This window comes from Astatotilapia calliptera, chromosome 14 (genome assembly GCF_900246225.1).
Source record: "Astatotilapia calliptera chromosome 14, fAstCal1.2, whole genome shotgun sequence".
Taxonomy (NCBI): Eukaryota; Metazoa; Chordata; class Actinopteri; order Cichliformes; family Cichlidae; genus Astatotilapia; species Astatotilapia calliptera.
This window is the reverse complement of record NC_039315.1, coordinates 5667356-5683741: the sequence shown is the minus strand read 5'-3', so window position 1 is coordinate 5683741 and position 16386 is coordinate 5667356. Positions and strand designations below refer to the sequence as shown.

The 16386-nt window shown below is 39.0% G+C and overlaps 2 protein-coding genes across 2 annotated transcripts; both read left to right on the top strand.

Annotated features, from left to right (window-relative positions):
- Window positions 1-3257: 3257 nt before the first annotated feature.
- ppp5c (protein phosphatase 5, catalytic subunit) lies at window positions 3258-10687 on the top strand. Its single transcript, XM_026192722.1, has 13 exons — window positions 3258-3381; window positions 5102-5343; window positions 5966-6113; window positions 6228-6349; window positions 6459-6524; window positions 6732-6830; window positions 6977-7082; window positions 7691-7833; window positions 8147-8234; window positions 8339-8379; window positions 8497-8675; window positions 8763-8844; window positions 9554-10687. The coding sequence occupies exons 1-13, from the start codon at window positions 3285-3287 to the stop codon at window positions 9614-9616; spliced, it is 1476 nt and encodes a 491-aa protein (XP_026048507.1). The 5' UTR covers window positions 3258-3284; the 3' UTR covers window positions 9617-10687.
- Window positions 10688-11828: 1141 nt separating this feature from the next.
- Window positions 11829-16165, top strand: LOC113036392 (THAP domain-containing protein 5-like). Its single transcript, XM_026192723.1, has 5 exons — window positions 11829-12064; window positions 13922-14105; window positions 14504-15321; window positions 15436-15622; window positions 15737-16165. Exons 1-5 carry the CDS (start codon window positions 11991-11993, stop codon window positions 15854-15856), a joined length of 1383 nt encoding a protein of 460 aa, XP_026048508.1. The 5' UTR covers window positions 11829-11990; the 3' UTR covers window positions 15857-16165.
- Window positions 16166-16386: the final 221 nt, after the last annotated feature.

The following is a 16386-nucleotide window of genomic DNA, read 5'->3' as shown; positions in this document are numbered from 1 at the left end:
AAGGGATATAGTAAAAGAGTTGGGGGGTAGGGCACAATCACACAATCGCTACTACTATGCGCTACAAAACAATAAATACTAAGAAGGTCTGGAACAAGCCTATGTAACAATATACTCCAAGCACTCTGAGACCTCATCATTTATTGGCTTGTGGACCTGGAATGTCACTCACATTCCCACTGACCTTCATCAGTGTCTGTCTCTGGTTGCTCGTATATCTCTGTGCTCCTCCGTTTGTGTTTGTTTTAACTTTCTCAGGACCCCCCCCACCACCAAAACGCCCATGCATCGTGCACCCGAGAGGACAGCAATTTCCCTCTTCCCTCCTCCCACCAAGCCAGACTTTCTCTACCTCTCTCCCTCCCACACTGTCTCTCCCACTCACTGTCTGCGTTTACTCTCATGTGTGGCTGACGCTATAACGTCAGCTCATGCTCAGTCAATCTTGACGTGTTTTTTTTTTTTTATATATTTTTTTTCCATCCCTGAAGCGCTACTAGTAAAACCATCACAGACACGCCATGGCTCAGAAAGGCGGGCGAGTCATTGGTAATCTTCTAAGAGAAAGTGAACTCACACTGAGGTTAGTAAGTGTATGGTAGAGGTCACGGACAGTGAGTCACCCAAGTACTTGGCCTCTTATTCTTCATGGTGGGATGTCGCTTGTGAGTCACTGCAACAGACTGGACTTGGTTGTATACTCTGTGTCATGTGCTTTTCTTCACCATGTCAAGTTCTGTTGAACTTCTAACCCTAACCAGTTAAAACCCAAATACACCAAACTGCAAAGCTATATCTGAAAGGGCTGATGTTCTGGTACACAAGACATATGTGACTATGTACATTGCTACTAGAAAAGGAAAGGTGTTTCTATTTAAATTTAGGTTCATGTGACATTTTACAAGCCAATTATATGAGACTGAGGTGCATCAGATGTCATGTGTGAGTGAAAACATTGTGGAGCTATGCACCTGTGCTTTGTCCCCTCATTAGTGTGTCTTGTTGCGTGCATACAACAGTGACAGAGAGAAATGTAAACCCCACATAGCCTGGAGGCATATGTAACATAAACAAAGTAACTGTGCCAGAGGCTGTACTTTTTTGTTATTGAGCCAACAATTTATTAAATGGGGAATTTTCTGTAGCTCAGTCAGGTGCATATTTAAAGACAGGGTATTTAAAGCAGTTAATCCAGACAGACCATGGCAAATTGTCCCACATATGAATCATTAAGTCAGTCTTTCACTAATTATTCTTTTGAAACAAATTACTCATCATCTTAAAATTTCAATGGTTAACCTCACGCGAGGCTTAAGGCTGCCTACAAAACAAACCGGTTTTATGTCTATATCAGTGAATGTATTTACTGACCCCTGCTGGCTGATAACCTAAAATAACTCAAACGTGGATACAATTTGACATTGAAATTAGATTTGCAAGTCAAATGAAGAGCTGAACCAATATCAGCAAACACACAGTTTATGTGCAGTTTGTTACATAATGTGTCTCAGCTGAGTTAAATACAGATGCAGAATTAACTTTAATATGTGAAACTCAGAAATTGAGAAATATGTAAGAAAGAGAGGAAGGGAGAGTGAGAAAGGGTTATTTTCAAAGGTAAGGATTGTCCAGGAAGTAGATCTTTTAAAGGGGAAACTTAAAGCATAAAATCCTCATTTATTTTAGAGTTGTTGTTTGTTTTGTTTTTTAAATCAGTTATTGGATATTGAATCTATACATTACTGCGGAAATTTTGCTTTTGCACAACATTTTGGAAAACAAATTGAAGCCAAATTTTGCTTGCCTAAAGTTCATGGTGAAATTTAGGTTACACTGAGGGTAGCAAACCAATTTAAATAGAAGGTGATGATACTGATTACATTCACTCAGGGGAATTCTACCTGTCACATTAGCTTTAAAGTGTCTAAAGAATGAAAAGAATCTGTGACAGCTTATGTAACATCTGATTATCTCATTATTTTTTAAGGGAATACTGGAGTAGCAGCACAAGACAGCTGATCACAGCCTGCACACATATAAAAATCTCCTTGAATTGACAAAACAATTCACTATGCGACTTATTTCCAGGTGACTATTCTCTCACAGTTTCCCCAGCTACCAAATCCTACTTTAAATACTGTAGAAGGGAGAACAAACACTAGAGGGGCTTTTTATTTATTTATTTTTTATCACGGATGTGAACCTCAATTACAAAACCATACTTTCACTATTTACTGATAGGACACCAAAGGAAGTTATTAGTGGACACTGAAAAACACAAAAAACCCAACTAGCAAAATATTAATGTAACAAAGAAATGCATTTACTTTTTTAGGCACTCAAAGCACAAAACGTGCTTATTGCAAACTAGTCTAAAGCAGTGGTAGGAAACCATGTGTGTATGGGATTTGCATGTGTTTTCCACACTCACTGAAATCACTGCTCAGGTAACTAATCTTATAACCCCACAAGTTCCTCTTTTGATTTTTATTGGAATCTCAGCTGACTCTAAATTATATTAATTTCAGATAAATCAGAATAATTGGAATCTAATTTGGTTGTTATTGGGATCTTTTAAATTGTGGGTATTTTTGCTTTCATTTGCAAAGCACAAATATATATAGCACTTACATATTTATAATGCACTTATAACATGCATGTCTTCGGACCCTGGCAGAAAGACAGAGTACTAAGAGGAAATCACTACAGGTACTTTAGAGTGAGTCAAACATGCAAACTACACACAACGAGCCCCCTGCCAGGATTTGAACCAGAAGCCTTCTTAACTAAGGACAGCACTAACCACTCCACCACTATGCTAACCTGTTTCAGATCTCCTGGCACCCTCTCAGCTCGGTTCCTTGGGTGCACCATATATGATAACGGCTATGCTGTTTTAGTATTTTACTGTTTAGAAATTCTTCCACGATCAGTCAAACCAGATGGTGTCTGTCCCTGCAGAAACCTGGGCAAATGTGATGAGAACACAGATATCGCTCATGACAGTGTCAAGCTCTACCACTTGTCACCACTATCCCATAGAAATACACATGTAACTCATAATAAATCCAGAATTATTTATTCCAGAAATAATTTAACCCACATTGGTGGATCTGAAATTGGGTATAACATCAATGTTATTAACTTTGACCCGAACAGTGTGCAAGGGTTACATGTTGTAGTTTCGTAATGTCGCACGTATGATCACCCCGTAAAATTACTTTCAATATGACAAATGGTAAAAACTACACCTAACTTTGCGACCTTTACGACAGTCCATCCCAATGGCGCACATATCGGAAAACGGCAGTGAGAAGAAGATGGCGGAGGGAGGTAACGATGCCGAGCTACTCAAGGAGAAGGCGAATAAGTACTTTAAAGGTAATTTCTAAAACCTGTCAAGTCAGTGTGTTTTTTCAGTATTTTTTTTATAATTTGACACTGTGACCATTGGTTAGCAGCGGCGTGATTGTGTTGCAGTACACCTCAAGCAAAGCCGGTCGCAAATACTAAGCTAGTGTTGCTCAGAGAGCATGCTAATGGTAAACCCCATTCATTGGGATCCGCGGCACTGATGGGTAACAGCAGCTAGCTAGTAGCCACTACACTCAGCAGCGACAGCACCGACGTTAACCCATGCCGTCACTCGTGTCGTGTATATTACACCACCAACTTCCCTATTTATCCAATGTCTCGAAGTTATAAGGTTTATGACCATGCGCTGTGTTTAACAGTCACTGATTTGTTTCCATTTAGCCGCCGCAGCGGGTTAATATTGTAGTTTAAGGTGAGGTTCACATAGAACTAGAATTTTCTGTTAGCCGGCGGCTGCTTGAACAGGAAGAGCAGCGAGGCAGAGCTCCCTAAACTCATGGCAGCAGTTACGAAATCTTCAATGCAACTCAACTCTTATTCGTTTATCTGAAATGCAATTAGATTTCAAGTCACTGAAGAGGCGCTTTTAATATCGTACGATTAGCATTGAAACGTGGTAGTCACGTTGCGCCCCCATTCAAAACACATAGATAATGAAAGTGTCTGTTAAGCAACCGGCGCTAGGGTTTCTAGTTCATTTAGGTAGATTCCTTAGTAAATCAAAGCATATAAAATCCAGCTTGGACACAGTGGTGATCTGTGAAACATGCATATGAGGTTATCAGCCGTCATTCACATTTTGTATTAAGTACATTGTCCAGGATGTATTTTTCACGCCCACGACAGGTCTGTCTGTCGCTGGTTAATTGGGAAACTTCTGCGGGGTTGATACTGATGAGTCAGAGTACCGGTAGGTGCAAAGAAAAGACTGTTATGTGAGGGACGGGGTGGTATTTTTCTGCTTTATAATTCATATAACCATGTTAGACATGCACTCCCCGGGGTTGCAGTCCCATTACTTTCCTAATATAAGACACATTTTTTCCTGGTGTCAGATTCTAGAATAGAATTGTCATTTTACATGTACAATGAAATTGTGGGTGCTCCACACCAACTGTGCTGGAATGAAATATAAATGGTAGATAGCAGGAATAAATAGCCAACAGGAGAAATATATACAATCAAGAGGGATATATATAAACAAAAGAAATATATGGCACACATTAGAAAGCAAATATGGTCTAGAACTAGTACGTTTTGGCAGTTTTATTTTCTTAGTTGTATATATTGCAAAACTTGTAAAACCTGCTTTAGTTTGTTGTCTGTTTGTAAAGGTGGGGATATGATTTCTTCATAAACAATGCTGAATTAAAAAAAAAAATTCTTAATATGTTTGGTGACTGGTCTGCATATAGTTTATGCCCTTCAAAATAAACCCATTAAATATATATGTGTATATATTATGTTTGTGTGTGTGTCTGTGTGTATAAATAGTTATGTTAAATAATCGTGATTGACCAAAATGATCAACAATTTATTTTTGCTATAATTCAACAGTCCTATGATTAAGAAAACCATGTATCATGGCAGTGATATACACTGCTAAACACACACCATTGTAGTTTTTACAATTTCTTTCACTAGTGGGTAACTCATTACGTTATGTTTGAGTGTATGATCAAGGTCCAGTTAAACTCCAACTTTGTTTTTTCTTTTCCTTATTCAGAAAAAGACTATGAAAATGCAATCAAGTACTACTCAGAAGCCTTGGAACTCAATCCATCCAATGCCATATACTACAGCAACCGAAGCCTGGCATACCTACGCACAGAGTGCTATGGTTATGCCCTGGCGGATGCCACAAAGGCCCTGGAAGTAGACAAAAACTACATTAAGGGATATTACCGCCGTGCCACCTCCAACATGGCACTGGGCAAATTTAAAGCTGCACTAAAAGACTACGAAACGGTAAGAAGCAATAGCATTTTTTATTATTAGAAGACACATCATGTACACTTGCCATCCAGTCTAACCTTGAATAGAACAAAGTACAGAGCTCTCCACTTCCATCTGTTGCTCTGTCACCACCAGTTAGGCTCTTTGTGTTGCCTTAACAGCACAAAGTGGGGATTATCCTGTAATCCTGTCATGATGCCAATTAGATCCAGTTTGAAGGCTCTCATACCACAGTTAATGGGGTTTGTGCCTTCCTCATAATAAGCAATATAATTTAAATATAACGATAGACCTTAGGGATCTCTGAAGTTCTGTCTTAGTCTCTAGTTTATTGCACAAACCAGACCACTAACCATGATATTTCAAAAAGCATATTCAACGCTTCTGTAAGCAAAGAAGGGTTGGGGCTAGATTTAAATGTGTATAACTCTTAAGAGATATGGGACAGAACATCATGTGACTAAAACCATTGTTCATTTTACGTATGTTAATTGAGAGATTTGATCCTTTATGTTTCTGTTTCTATTTATATTCTCAGCTTTGCATCTATACAAAGTCCTTGTCCCTATGTATGCTTTAATGCCAGTTAAAGGTTAACCAGGGTGTTTATTTCATGTCTCTGTCCTGATAATAGGTAGTGAGGGTTCGACCGAATGACAAGGATGCAAGGATGAAGTATCAAGAATGTAACAAGATTGTGAAACAGAAGGCTTTTGAGAGAGCCATTGCCAGCGACGAGACAAAGAAATCTGTTGTTGACTCTTTGGACATTGAAAACATGAGTATGTTTGCTTTCTTATTTGAGGAATATACATTAGTGTCATATAATAATATTTAATTCAGAAGGTAATAAGGTGAAAGATGTGATGTGAACCATATTAATCTTGACTGTGCAGCGATTGAGGATGACTATACAGGCCCAAAACTTGAAGACGGGAAGGTAACATTGAAGTTCATGAAAGAGATGATGGATTGGTTCAAAGATCAGAAGAAACTGCACAGAAAGTGTGCTTATCAGGTAACCATAGTTATTTATATGACATATAGTAGAGTAAGACAAGGAAATGGAAATATGTGTATGCTTCAAATTAAACTGGTATGTATGTATGTATTTCTTTTTTTCCCAGATTTTGGTGCAAGTTAAAGATGTTCTGTCAAAACTGCCAAGTCTTGTTGAAATCACGTTAAAAGAGGTGAGGATTTTTCTTCATATACTCAAGAATGAAGTGAAGTTTTTTAGTTCACAAGTAATGAGTACAAAATTAGAGCGTGGTCATATTTTCTAAGTGCTAACACTAACAAAACCCATAATGGGAGTACAGGTAGTAGATGATTGTACATGGCCATTTTTTAAAGTTCTCCATTCTTTGTTAAAGATGTTCTGTTTCTCTTTGTCACAGACAGAAAAAATAACTATTTGTGGGGACACTCATGGCCAATACTACGATCTCCTCAACATCTTCAAGTTGAACGGCTTACCTTCTGACACCAACCCTTATGTATCCTTTGTTTTTGCTGACGCTCACACACATTGGTTTTAAATTTGTGTTCACTGGAGTACTTTTCTGTGTCTAAAATTGTAACAGTCAGATGCCACAAACTTGTCCAGAACTTGTGCGTCATAATGCTTAACCACAGCATTCAGCTGTTCAATGGTGACTTTGTGGATCGTGGCTCTTTCTCTGTTGAGGTCATTCTTACCCTTTTTGGCTTCAAGCTGCTCTACCCCAACAACTTCCACTTGCTTAGAGGTGAGAGCGCTCAAGAGTGTTGTGCATGGATCTCAGGCTGCTGTAACGTGCCATATTGTACATCATGATAACTACATATCTCTGTTGGCATTGGGTTTAAAGGCATCTACTGCAAAGTCCTATAATTTATCAGTAATTTAACACCTTTCATGATTAACTGAACATATTGATAGAATATCAAACAACAACTGCTATGGCATTATGTTCAAATAGTCTATGTATTGTAAAAATATTGTTTTGAAGAATAGTCAACTAAACAAGAAAGGTTCATGTTTTACTTTAATGGAATACAGACCACTAACCACACAAATTTGTACCATTAGATGGTGCAACATGTCAGTGCAACATTTATTTAACCACACAAGAAACTGGGAGTAAATTCTAGTTCATAGCAGCAATGTGGTGAATGGCAGAAGTTGTTAAATAGGGGGTGAAATGCTGTCACCTAGTGGTGAAAGTTTAAATTCTGCAGAAGGTAATCGCAAACAACTCTTCTAAAGAGCGATACCCAGAAGTCATTTGCTGGATAATTGATCCTCCATAGTAATGACTGATTAAAATATTTAAGTGTCCTGTGTAATCCGCAGTAACCACTTTTAAATCTGCAGGTAACCATGAGACGGACAACATGAACCAGATGTATGGATTTGAAGGGGAGGTCAAAGCCAAGTACACAGCCCAGATGTTTCAGCTTTTCAGCGAGGTCTTCCAGTGGCTTCCTCTTGCACAGTGTATCAACAATAAAGTACTGGTAAGCTTTGAGAATGTGAACTAAAAGGTGACACTGGCGAGTAATTTATTTGTGCTTAAGGTGTGAATATGTATGGATTTAATTCTTATGGTTGTCATTTAAGTGGAAGTTAATTCAAAATGATGAGATATAAAGTATATAGGAGTATGCTAATGTATGTAATTTCTGTCACCTCAGTTATGCTTCTGAAATAGTATGTGTTGTTAAGATAACTTACTGATTACTATTTTTTTGTATTCATCACTTTTCTTGCACAATGTTTCATGTGTTTTTATTCCTGTACTCACAGTTCTAATTAAATTCTCCATGTCAGGTTATGCACGGTGGGCTGTTCAGTGAAGATGGTGTCACATTGGAAGACTTAAGGAAGATTGACAGGAATAGACAGCCTCCAGACTCAGGTGGGGCCAGACTCTTAAGTCATTATCAGTTTAAATTGCTATAAGAAATAACCTTTAAAAGGGATGACAAGTATAATTTAACACTTTTCCCCATGCGTTCACAGGTCCTATGTGTGACCTCCTCTGGTCAGATCCACAGCCACAGGTGAGTTCTCACCCACAGGTTTATACTGAAGCATAATTCAGTGCTTCCTACAGATCTGGATGCAATTTGTGGCAGTACCTGCTTTATAGTTTGTGTCTCTCTCTCCCTCTTACACAGAATGGCCGGTCGATCAGTAAGCGAGGGGTGAGTTGCCAGTTTGGGCCCGATGTGACGGAGCGCTTCCTGGAGCAGAACAAGCTGGATTTCATTGTGCGTAGTCATGAGGTCAAAGCTGAGGGGTACGAGGTCACTCACTCAGGGAAGTGCATCACCGTGTTCTCAGCACCCAACTACTGGTAAGTAATCAAGTTACCTAACTTAAGTGTTGACTGTTAAAAAAGTGGCACATTTTAACTGTTGTATTCTCCTTTTTTTTCCCTCAGTGATCAGATGGGAAACAAAGGAGCATATATCCACCTCAGGGGATCAGACCTCAAACCAGAATTTCACCAGTTCACAGCTGTGGTTAGTGTCCTGTTATCTTGAGTTTAATAAAATCAATATAATATAATAATAATAATGATGATGATATAGAAATAAATAGTTATTTAATAAATAAAACAGTGCAGGCAGTGTCTCCTAAAAGATTAAAAATTTACCCGTAATACATAAAGTGCATGTTGAGGTTTAGTCAGTAAGGTACATCACTTTCAGGTCCTTAATTAAAAGAAGCGATATCTCAGATGTTTCTACATGAAACAGGGATTGAATTGCGCTAATGGAAAAGTGGTTGAAGTGTAACAAAAACTTAAAAGTACTTCATTCTCATTAACAAAAATTTTAAACATAAGAAACCTAGAAACAACATTGATATTATATCACTTAAGTGGATAGTTTAATGAAGATCATCACTATACAAATTTTGAATATGTGGTTAGCTTAATGCACAGTGTTACAGTGACATCTGCTGGACTACTGAGATGAACTTCTCCCTCATGTTTAGGCCATTTTTTTCCCTATTCCTAATTTATAAGTAATCTGACAATTTGTGAAAATGATGCATTAGAAATCATAACACCCTGAGATGAGCAGTGGAGTCATATATTATCCTAACCAAGTGGAATAAAGCCGAAAACATTAAACTACTATTAACTGCTAAAAGTTTAGCTAGTAGTGTCTTAAGAGTTTTAAAAATCTTCTTAAATTGGAATCTAATTCTCATCTCCTTTTACAGCCTCATCCGAATGTCAAGCCCATGGCATATGCCAACACGCTAATGCAGTTGGGGATGATGTAGAGACCCATCTAATCTGTCTGTGACACTGATGACCTCTCATCGGATCCGAACCATCCCAGCCACCTCGTTCCTTCCAGCGCTCGGACATGCTGTTGTTCATGCTTAGCCTAAGGGATCCCTCTCCCTAAAAAACTTCAGCTAGTTGTACGCATAAAGTGTGTGCTTTAGTTCGGATGGGAAGAGATCACTTAGACCAGCCCAGGCCTGGATATACTCCTTCACATTACCGGCTAAAACTGAAAAATTACAATTTCCGTTGTCCCTTTGCCTGCTTTTGTGTTCCATCAGTGGGTACAAAAACAACCACAACATTTTCTGACGAGTTTCCTTCAAGCTGCTTTGTTTCTAAATATGTGAGCTCCTCAGACGGCATCATATAGCTGGTATTTACCAAAGATCTGTAATGAAAATGATTGTTCAGTTTTTGCAAGGTGCATCTTGTGACTCTGAAACCTAGCATTGTATACTGTTGGCCTGCATACACAGAGATTAGAGCTTTGGAAACTGGTTGAAAAGCAGCATGTCTATCAGTGTTTCTCAAACCACTCTGCAGTATGTCGGTTTATTTCTCACAAATCCAAAATCTTATTACATGTATGATTCCAGTCTAAAAAACAGATATTGAGTCTCTGGGTACACACTGAAAGGTGCTGTTTGCCATTAGTGGTGTATTTAGCTGGTTCGGTCACGTGCACTGCTTCCCAGTAAGGAAGATACTGCTGCTCTCCATGTGTTCATCTCCTCGGTCGTCATTGTGCCACTGACCCAGCGGTTCCCGCACAGTCCACTCTCTCCAAACTAGCTTGTAAAGCAAACACTGTTGGCACTCTAGTCTCCAATACATGTTCAATTACCAGTGACTTATTAACCCCGTATGTGAATTTCTTCAGTACACAAACATCAGAAATGCAATCCTGTCTTGAAACGCACAGCTGCATTGTCCAGTGGCCCTCAACTTTTTAGATAAAGAAATACACTGATGTGTATGTATATAACTGTATCATTTAAAGATTCTGTGTAATGTTTGGAGAAAAATATTGAATAAAAAAGCCAGTCCAGTGATTTTAGAAACATGCCTATATCTTTATTTACGTCAGCTAATAGTCTAAGCTTGCAGCTTTGCAGTTTCAACAAGCTTCAAATATATTACCTTGTTTTGTTTAATTACAATGATCAGATTGTTTTTTTCAATAAAATACTTAATATATGTTTCAGAAACAGCAAAGGCTACAAATAAGAATGCTATGGAAAGTACAGATCACAAAGGACTGGAAAAGCAATGGAAGACAGCAGGTTTGATAAGTTTTTTTTCTTCAAAAATTATTCATTTTGTTTCTGATTTCATATCCATGGAAAATATGGAAGATGGCAAGGAGTATTAAATTGGAGACTAAATGAAGTAAATAATAATCACAGATCCAAACTCAAGCCAATACGTGGGTAGCAAAGAGCAAGAGTGGAGGAGATGCTATTAGCTATAAATACATTAGCTAATATTTAAAACAAAATGTAAAAAATAGATGGGGACAAGCTAGCAGAAAGAGCAGTGTACAGTACTGTGCAAAAGTTTTGAACCCCTCTTAATTGCATCATATTTTGCTTCCAAGGAACTAGAGCAAATAACTTATCCAGGCTTACTGAAGATCTGAAGAGTCACACAAGAACTGAACTAAATATCAGTGGTAACAGGTTTACTATTGTAATGAATCCAAATGTGAAACTCTTCTGTACGGAGGATCTCAGGAAAAAGGTGCAACACTGGGTGTCTACAGCCATCTGTAAAGCATGGCTCTGTCATGGTCTGCATTGTTTGGAAACAAAATGCTGGAAATATTAATACAGTCAGAGTTTGATGCACCATCTTCACTGAGAACGAAACAAACGGCAGACAATATCAAAAGAGCTCCGAAGCCTGGTGAGATAGTCCTGAAGAAATGACAAGAAAGCAGCCGAACAGGCTGTGTTGAAGAATAACAGCCTGAACCCATTTTCCCAGCAAAATATAAAGAAACGACGTCGTTTTTCACAGTACTGTATATTTATGTAATTCTATCACTTTTGGGTTTACTAACGAAAGAGTCCCATAAAACAACGAAACAGCTTATTTCCTGAAACAACGTTTAAAATGTATACATCTAGAAAAAGTCAAACAGTTTGCCAACTCATCCGCGACTCCTCAAGCAAAGCTGCCTGCTTCCTGTGGGCGTGGCGGTCGCGCTCGTTTGACGTCGCAGACTCCCAACAGCTGATCCTCCTTCGTCATCTAAGGCGCCACGAGTTTACAACACAGCACGAGTTTCACAGACCTGTTTCACCTTGTTATGAACTCAGCGGGACACGAAGACAGCAGCAGAAGTTACCGTAGCGCTCCGAGATGCCAAAATATTGTTCGGTCCCAAACTGCAAGAATGACTCCGCGAGCGACAGCGACAGGAAAAGCTTCTACAGGTGAGCAGGTGTTTTAAAACGGTGTTAGCAGGCCAGCTAAACGCGATGCTCAGATGAGACAGGTAGAGGCGCAATCCAACTTCCAGCAACTTTTTCCTGTTCGACGGGTTAGTCTCACAATCTCGTTTTTACTGACGGAAAATAACAACCGAGGTTAGAAAATCTCCGCACAGGAGACGCTTTTTATACGTTTGATAAGTTTGTGTCTTCTACTTCTGACTTTGAAGAAGCCTTCATTTAATCAACACAGCACTTGACTTGATTTAAGCCAGGCCGTCAACACGGTGAAGTCTCGATTAAAGCAAACTTTTAATCAAGACATTTTTGTTTATATCAACGCTGTCTGATTTGTAGCTCTAAGGTATTCTGGTGAGTAAGTTATATTGACAAGTTGTGCAGAAGAGCAGGCAGAAATAGTGATGTGTCATCCTTATCTTTAAGCTGATGCACTCCTAGAGCTGCAGAACCATTGTACGATATTGCAGCCAGTATCAACGATACTTTTAACTTATAAAGGCAGCTTATGTAGAGGACAGCAGTGGATCAATATGCTTAATCTGAATACTTTGACAGCTAATTTTATTTTATTTTTTTACACCTTATATTTTTAATTAATTAAGTAGTTAAGTTAAAACACACGTCTGTGAAGGTTCTCAGTCATCCAGGTCATCGTAGTCTAAAGGAGCTTGGAAAGAAAAAAGTCCGGACTTCTTTGAGTTGCTTCAGTTCAGAACCGAAGAAGCTTCTCGGATGAGAAGAAGTCCAGACTAAAAGAAAAGAAGCCCTTTAGACTAAAAACACACATCTCAAAATGCTTCACCTGTTTTGAAACATTTTATTTTATTTTATTCTGGAGAGTTTGAATGTGCCTGCTTGGAAAGCACTTTGTGTTGGTTTCTACTGTGCTGTATATGTGAATAATGCCTTGACAGTTGACACAAACGGTATTACTACGTTATTATCGTAGTTAGTTCATACTTCATTTGTTAAGTTCCAATAAAGTATTTCATATATATCATTGCCATGGTAATCAGTCTTCTGGTAACATCTGTGATGACCAAGAAAACTTTGAAAAATATCTGACACAAAGATACTGAAACATCACTTTTACCAGACCATGATGATGTTCGTCTGGGTCTTTATTAATTCCTACACGGATATTTGCAGTGTATTTAGTTACAGCCATAAAATACCTCCACAGGATGCTCCTCTGCCTCACTCACTACAGCCTACACGTGTCTACTCAGTCTGGGTCACGTGACTTTACAATAACAAAACATGGCAGCAGGAGGGGGGAGGGGCAACATGTGCTGGCATGTCTGTTAAAGTATCAATCTAGATTGTGTAAGTCGCTATAGCATGCAAGTAAAGATTCAAAAGATGAAACATCCTACGAATAAAATAAACTTTTCAGCAATAATAAGAGTACCTCAAGAATATTGCCTAACACCTTGGCTGTTTTGGGGGATTTATTATTTTTTTTGTTGTTGTTGTTGTTTTTGGCTGTGTAATTTCAGTATCAGTTAATGTCTAAAAGAACATGCAACAACTTCACAGATTTCACAACTTTACAACAGGTTCAGAACAAAAGTAAATATGAACACAGTTACACTAGCTGCAAGCTGCTGCAAGATGTAGTTGGTCAGAGCAAGCCAAAATGTGATGAGTCCACAGAGTCAGTCAGTTACCTGATCAGATCATATCAGATGCACTGATTTGCACTGTCCAATCACTGACACACACACAATGTAAACTGAGTTTTAGGAAGCTATTTTCTAGTTGCACATTAATATGAACAATTTCACTTGAAGGAAGCGTGATCAGTGTTTTACGTGTGTAATTTTCATTGTTTTCTAGGTTCCCTCTTCAGGACCCAGTCAGGCTGCAGCAGTGGCTGAGAAACATGGGACGTGAGAACTGGGCTCCCTCTCGGCACCAGTATATTTGCCACGAACATTTTGCACCTTCATGCTTCAAAGTGCGATGGGGGATCCGTTACCTTGAGAGAGACGCTGTGCCCACTGTGTTTCAGGAGGCTGAGGTAAAGCAAAAAGAAACTAAACTTGATTTTTAGTGTTGCAAAGTAGCGCCAATTATTTTACTGAATGCTGAGGTCTTGTTTTAAAACACAGGAAAGTTTCATTCTCCTACCTGGATTTTAGTTTAAGCAGTTTACCTTAGTTCATAAGGCTCGAGAGCAACTCTTGCAGTATTTTAAGTAGTAATAGTGTTATTGTAATTGTGGAGATTCTATGCTAGAGTCACACAGCATTTGTTTTTTCTTGAACAAAACTAACCAGAATCATACAGAATGCTAATACAGAAGTTTTTGTTGCGTACCAGAATATACAATAACAAATACATTATTTTATAGCTTCTATCTTAACATGGAGAGTTAAGATAAAACCTTGTTTTATGCTTTTTGATTTATCTTTTTAGAAACGGAAAGCCACAGACGATGGCGAGAAGAAAACAAAGCGTCTTCGAACTATCTGTAATCCAAGCGTATCGGTATCAGATGACAAGACCATGGTTTTTGACACAGCAGACATGCAAAACAAAGTGCACACTGTGCACCTGTATCAGATTGCTGTCGATCCATCGCAACAAGAAGAAACCAGCTTGGTGCAACTGAGTGATGTTGGAGAATCTGACTGCTCTTTTGAGCCAGAACTAGACTCACTGGCAACAGTAGACAGATTAGAAACGGGGGTAAACTTCCCTTTAACTGTTTTACACACAATAGATCATCTAAGTAACAGTGGGGAGAAGACAGAGGTTGTACTTATGTCTGAATGTCCTGCTGGGGAAGGGCAAGATGAGCTTATGAATGAAATAACTGCGGCCATTTTAACTCAGGGACACAGGCTGGTAGTGAATGACTCCACCCTTGAGTGCACAGATGAGGCTGTGGCTTTAAGTGGAGTTGAAGATGTGACGCATACCACAGAGTTGTTCTCAGATGGCGACGACGGCAACCATGAAACTCAAGTCATTGCCTACCTCGAGACGATACCGAATGTTTTACCCAAAGACACCTTTACCCAGTTTACCTTTTCACCAGAAACGGTACTATCATCGGCTCTGAGCTCCACACCCATCACATCCACTCTGCCTATAGTGTCCAAACACGCAGCACCTCCCCCCACATCCCTGGTCCTCACTTTGGAAAGACTGGATTCTGAAGGAGGAGAGGGAGATGAAGGCAAGTCGGAGGACGACGATACAGAGCAAGATTACCAGCTCGAGGAGCACTGGTGAGTTCTGATGCTTAATTTAAATTTCTTTTTTTTCATTCAATGAAAGAGTCTTTCTTATATCCCTTTGCAGTATTATGGTTTTTAGACTCTCTATTTTTATTACATCATCAGCTACCACAAGAACAGTTTGAGTAAGGAGCAGCTGGAGGGAATTGTGTGTGAGCTACAGAAAAAGGTCAAAGTGCTGCAGCAGCGGCACCGAAGACACCTGGAAAAACTCGTTGGACTGGAGAACACGGTCAGCCAGCTGAGACAAAGCAATCTGCTGAATGAAGAGCGACTGCAGTTACTTGAGAGGGTATTTATTGGAATGAAGTTCAGACTGGCAGCTGTAGCTGTCTTCCAATATATCACTTGAAGTCATTTAAGTTTTCATTTAACTGAAATAATTTTTTGTCTCTTTGTTTCTCAGGCGTACATGCAGACCAACGGAGCAGTGTCTGATGCTGGTGAGACGGTCACCATCATCTATGAGGAGGACGATGCTGCTTACTTGTATACACCACTGATAGATACAGAGGCAAAGCTGTGAGGCCTGACTGACTGCGGATATCCCATCTCTGCGTCTGTGCCAAATAAATAAATAAATGAAAGAATAATGGAGCTTAAGCTGTTGAAAACAAAATGCTACAAAATTTTGTTCTTTCCAGTTTTGTCTCTAATCCAGAAAAAAATATATGAAATGTGACTGTGGGTTAGTCCATCTGCTGTGAACTTTCAACAAATACGGATAAATAGTGGGACAGTGTGGTTTGTGGTAATGTACATATAATTAAAGTAACTTCAGTTTGGGTTCCTGTTTGTGTAGTTTTTATGAATCCATATATTTATTAAAAAAAAACCCAGATTATTCAACCACTGAAGTGCATCTCATGAGAAGGAGTTGGATATAATTATCACTGACGGCACTGAAAGGCAGGCTGAAACAAAACAAATGAGTCAACACAGAACACACCCTGTTTTCTGAATTGCAGTTTTGGTTCTTGGAAGTTCACTCTCATTTTCCATTACACCGAGAACACCATGTAGTGATTTGATCTAAAAGGCATTTCTTATATATTT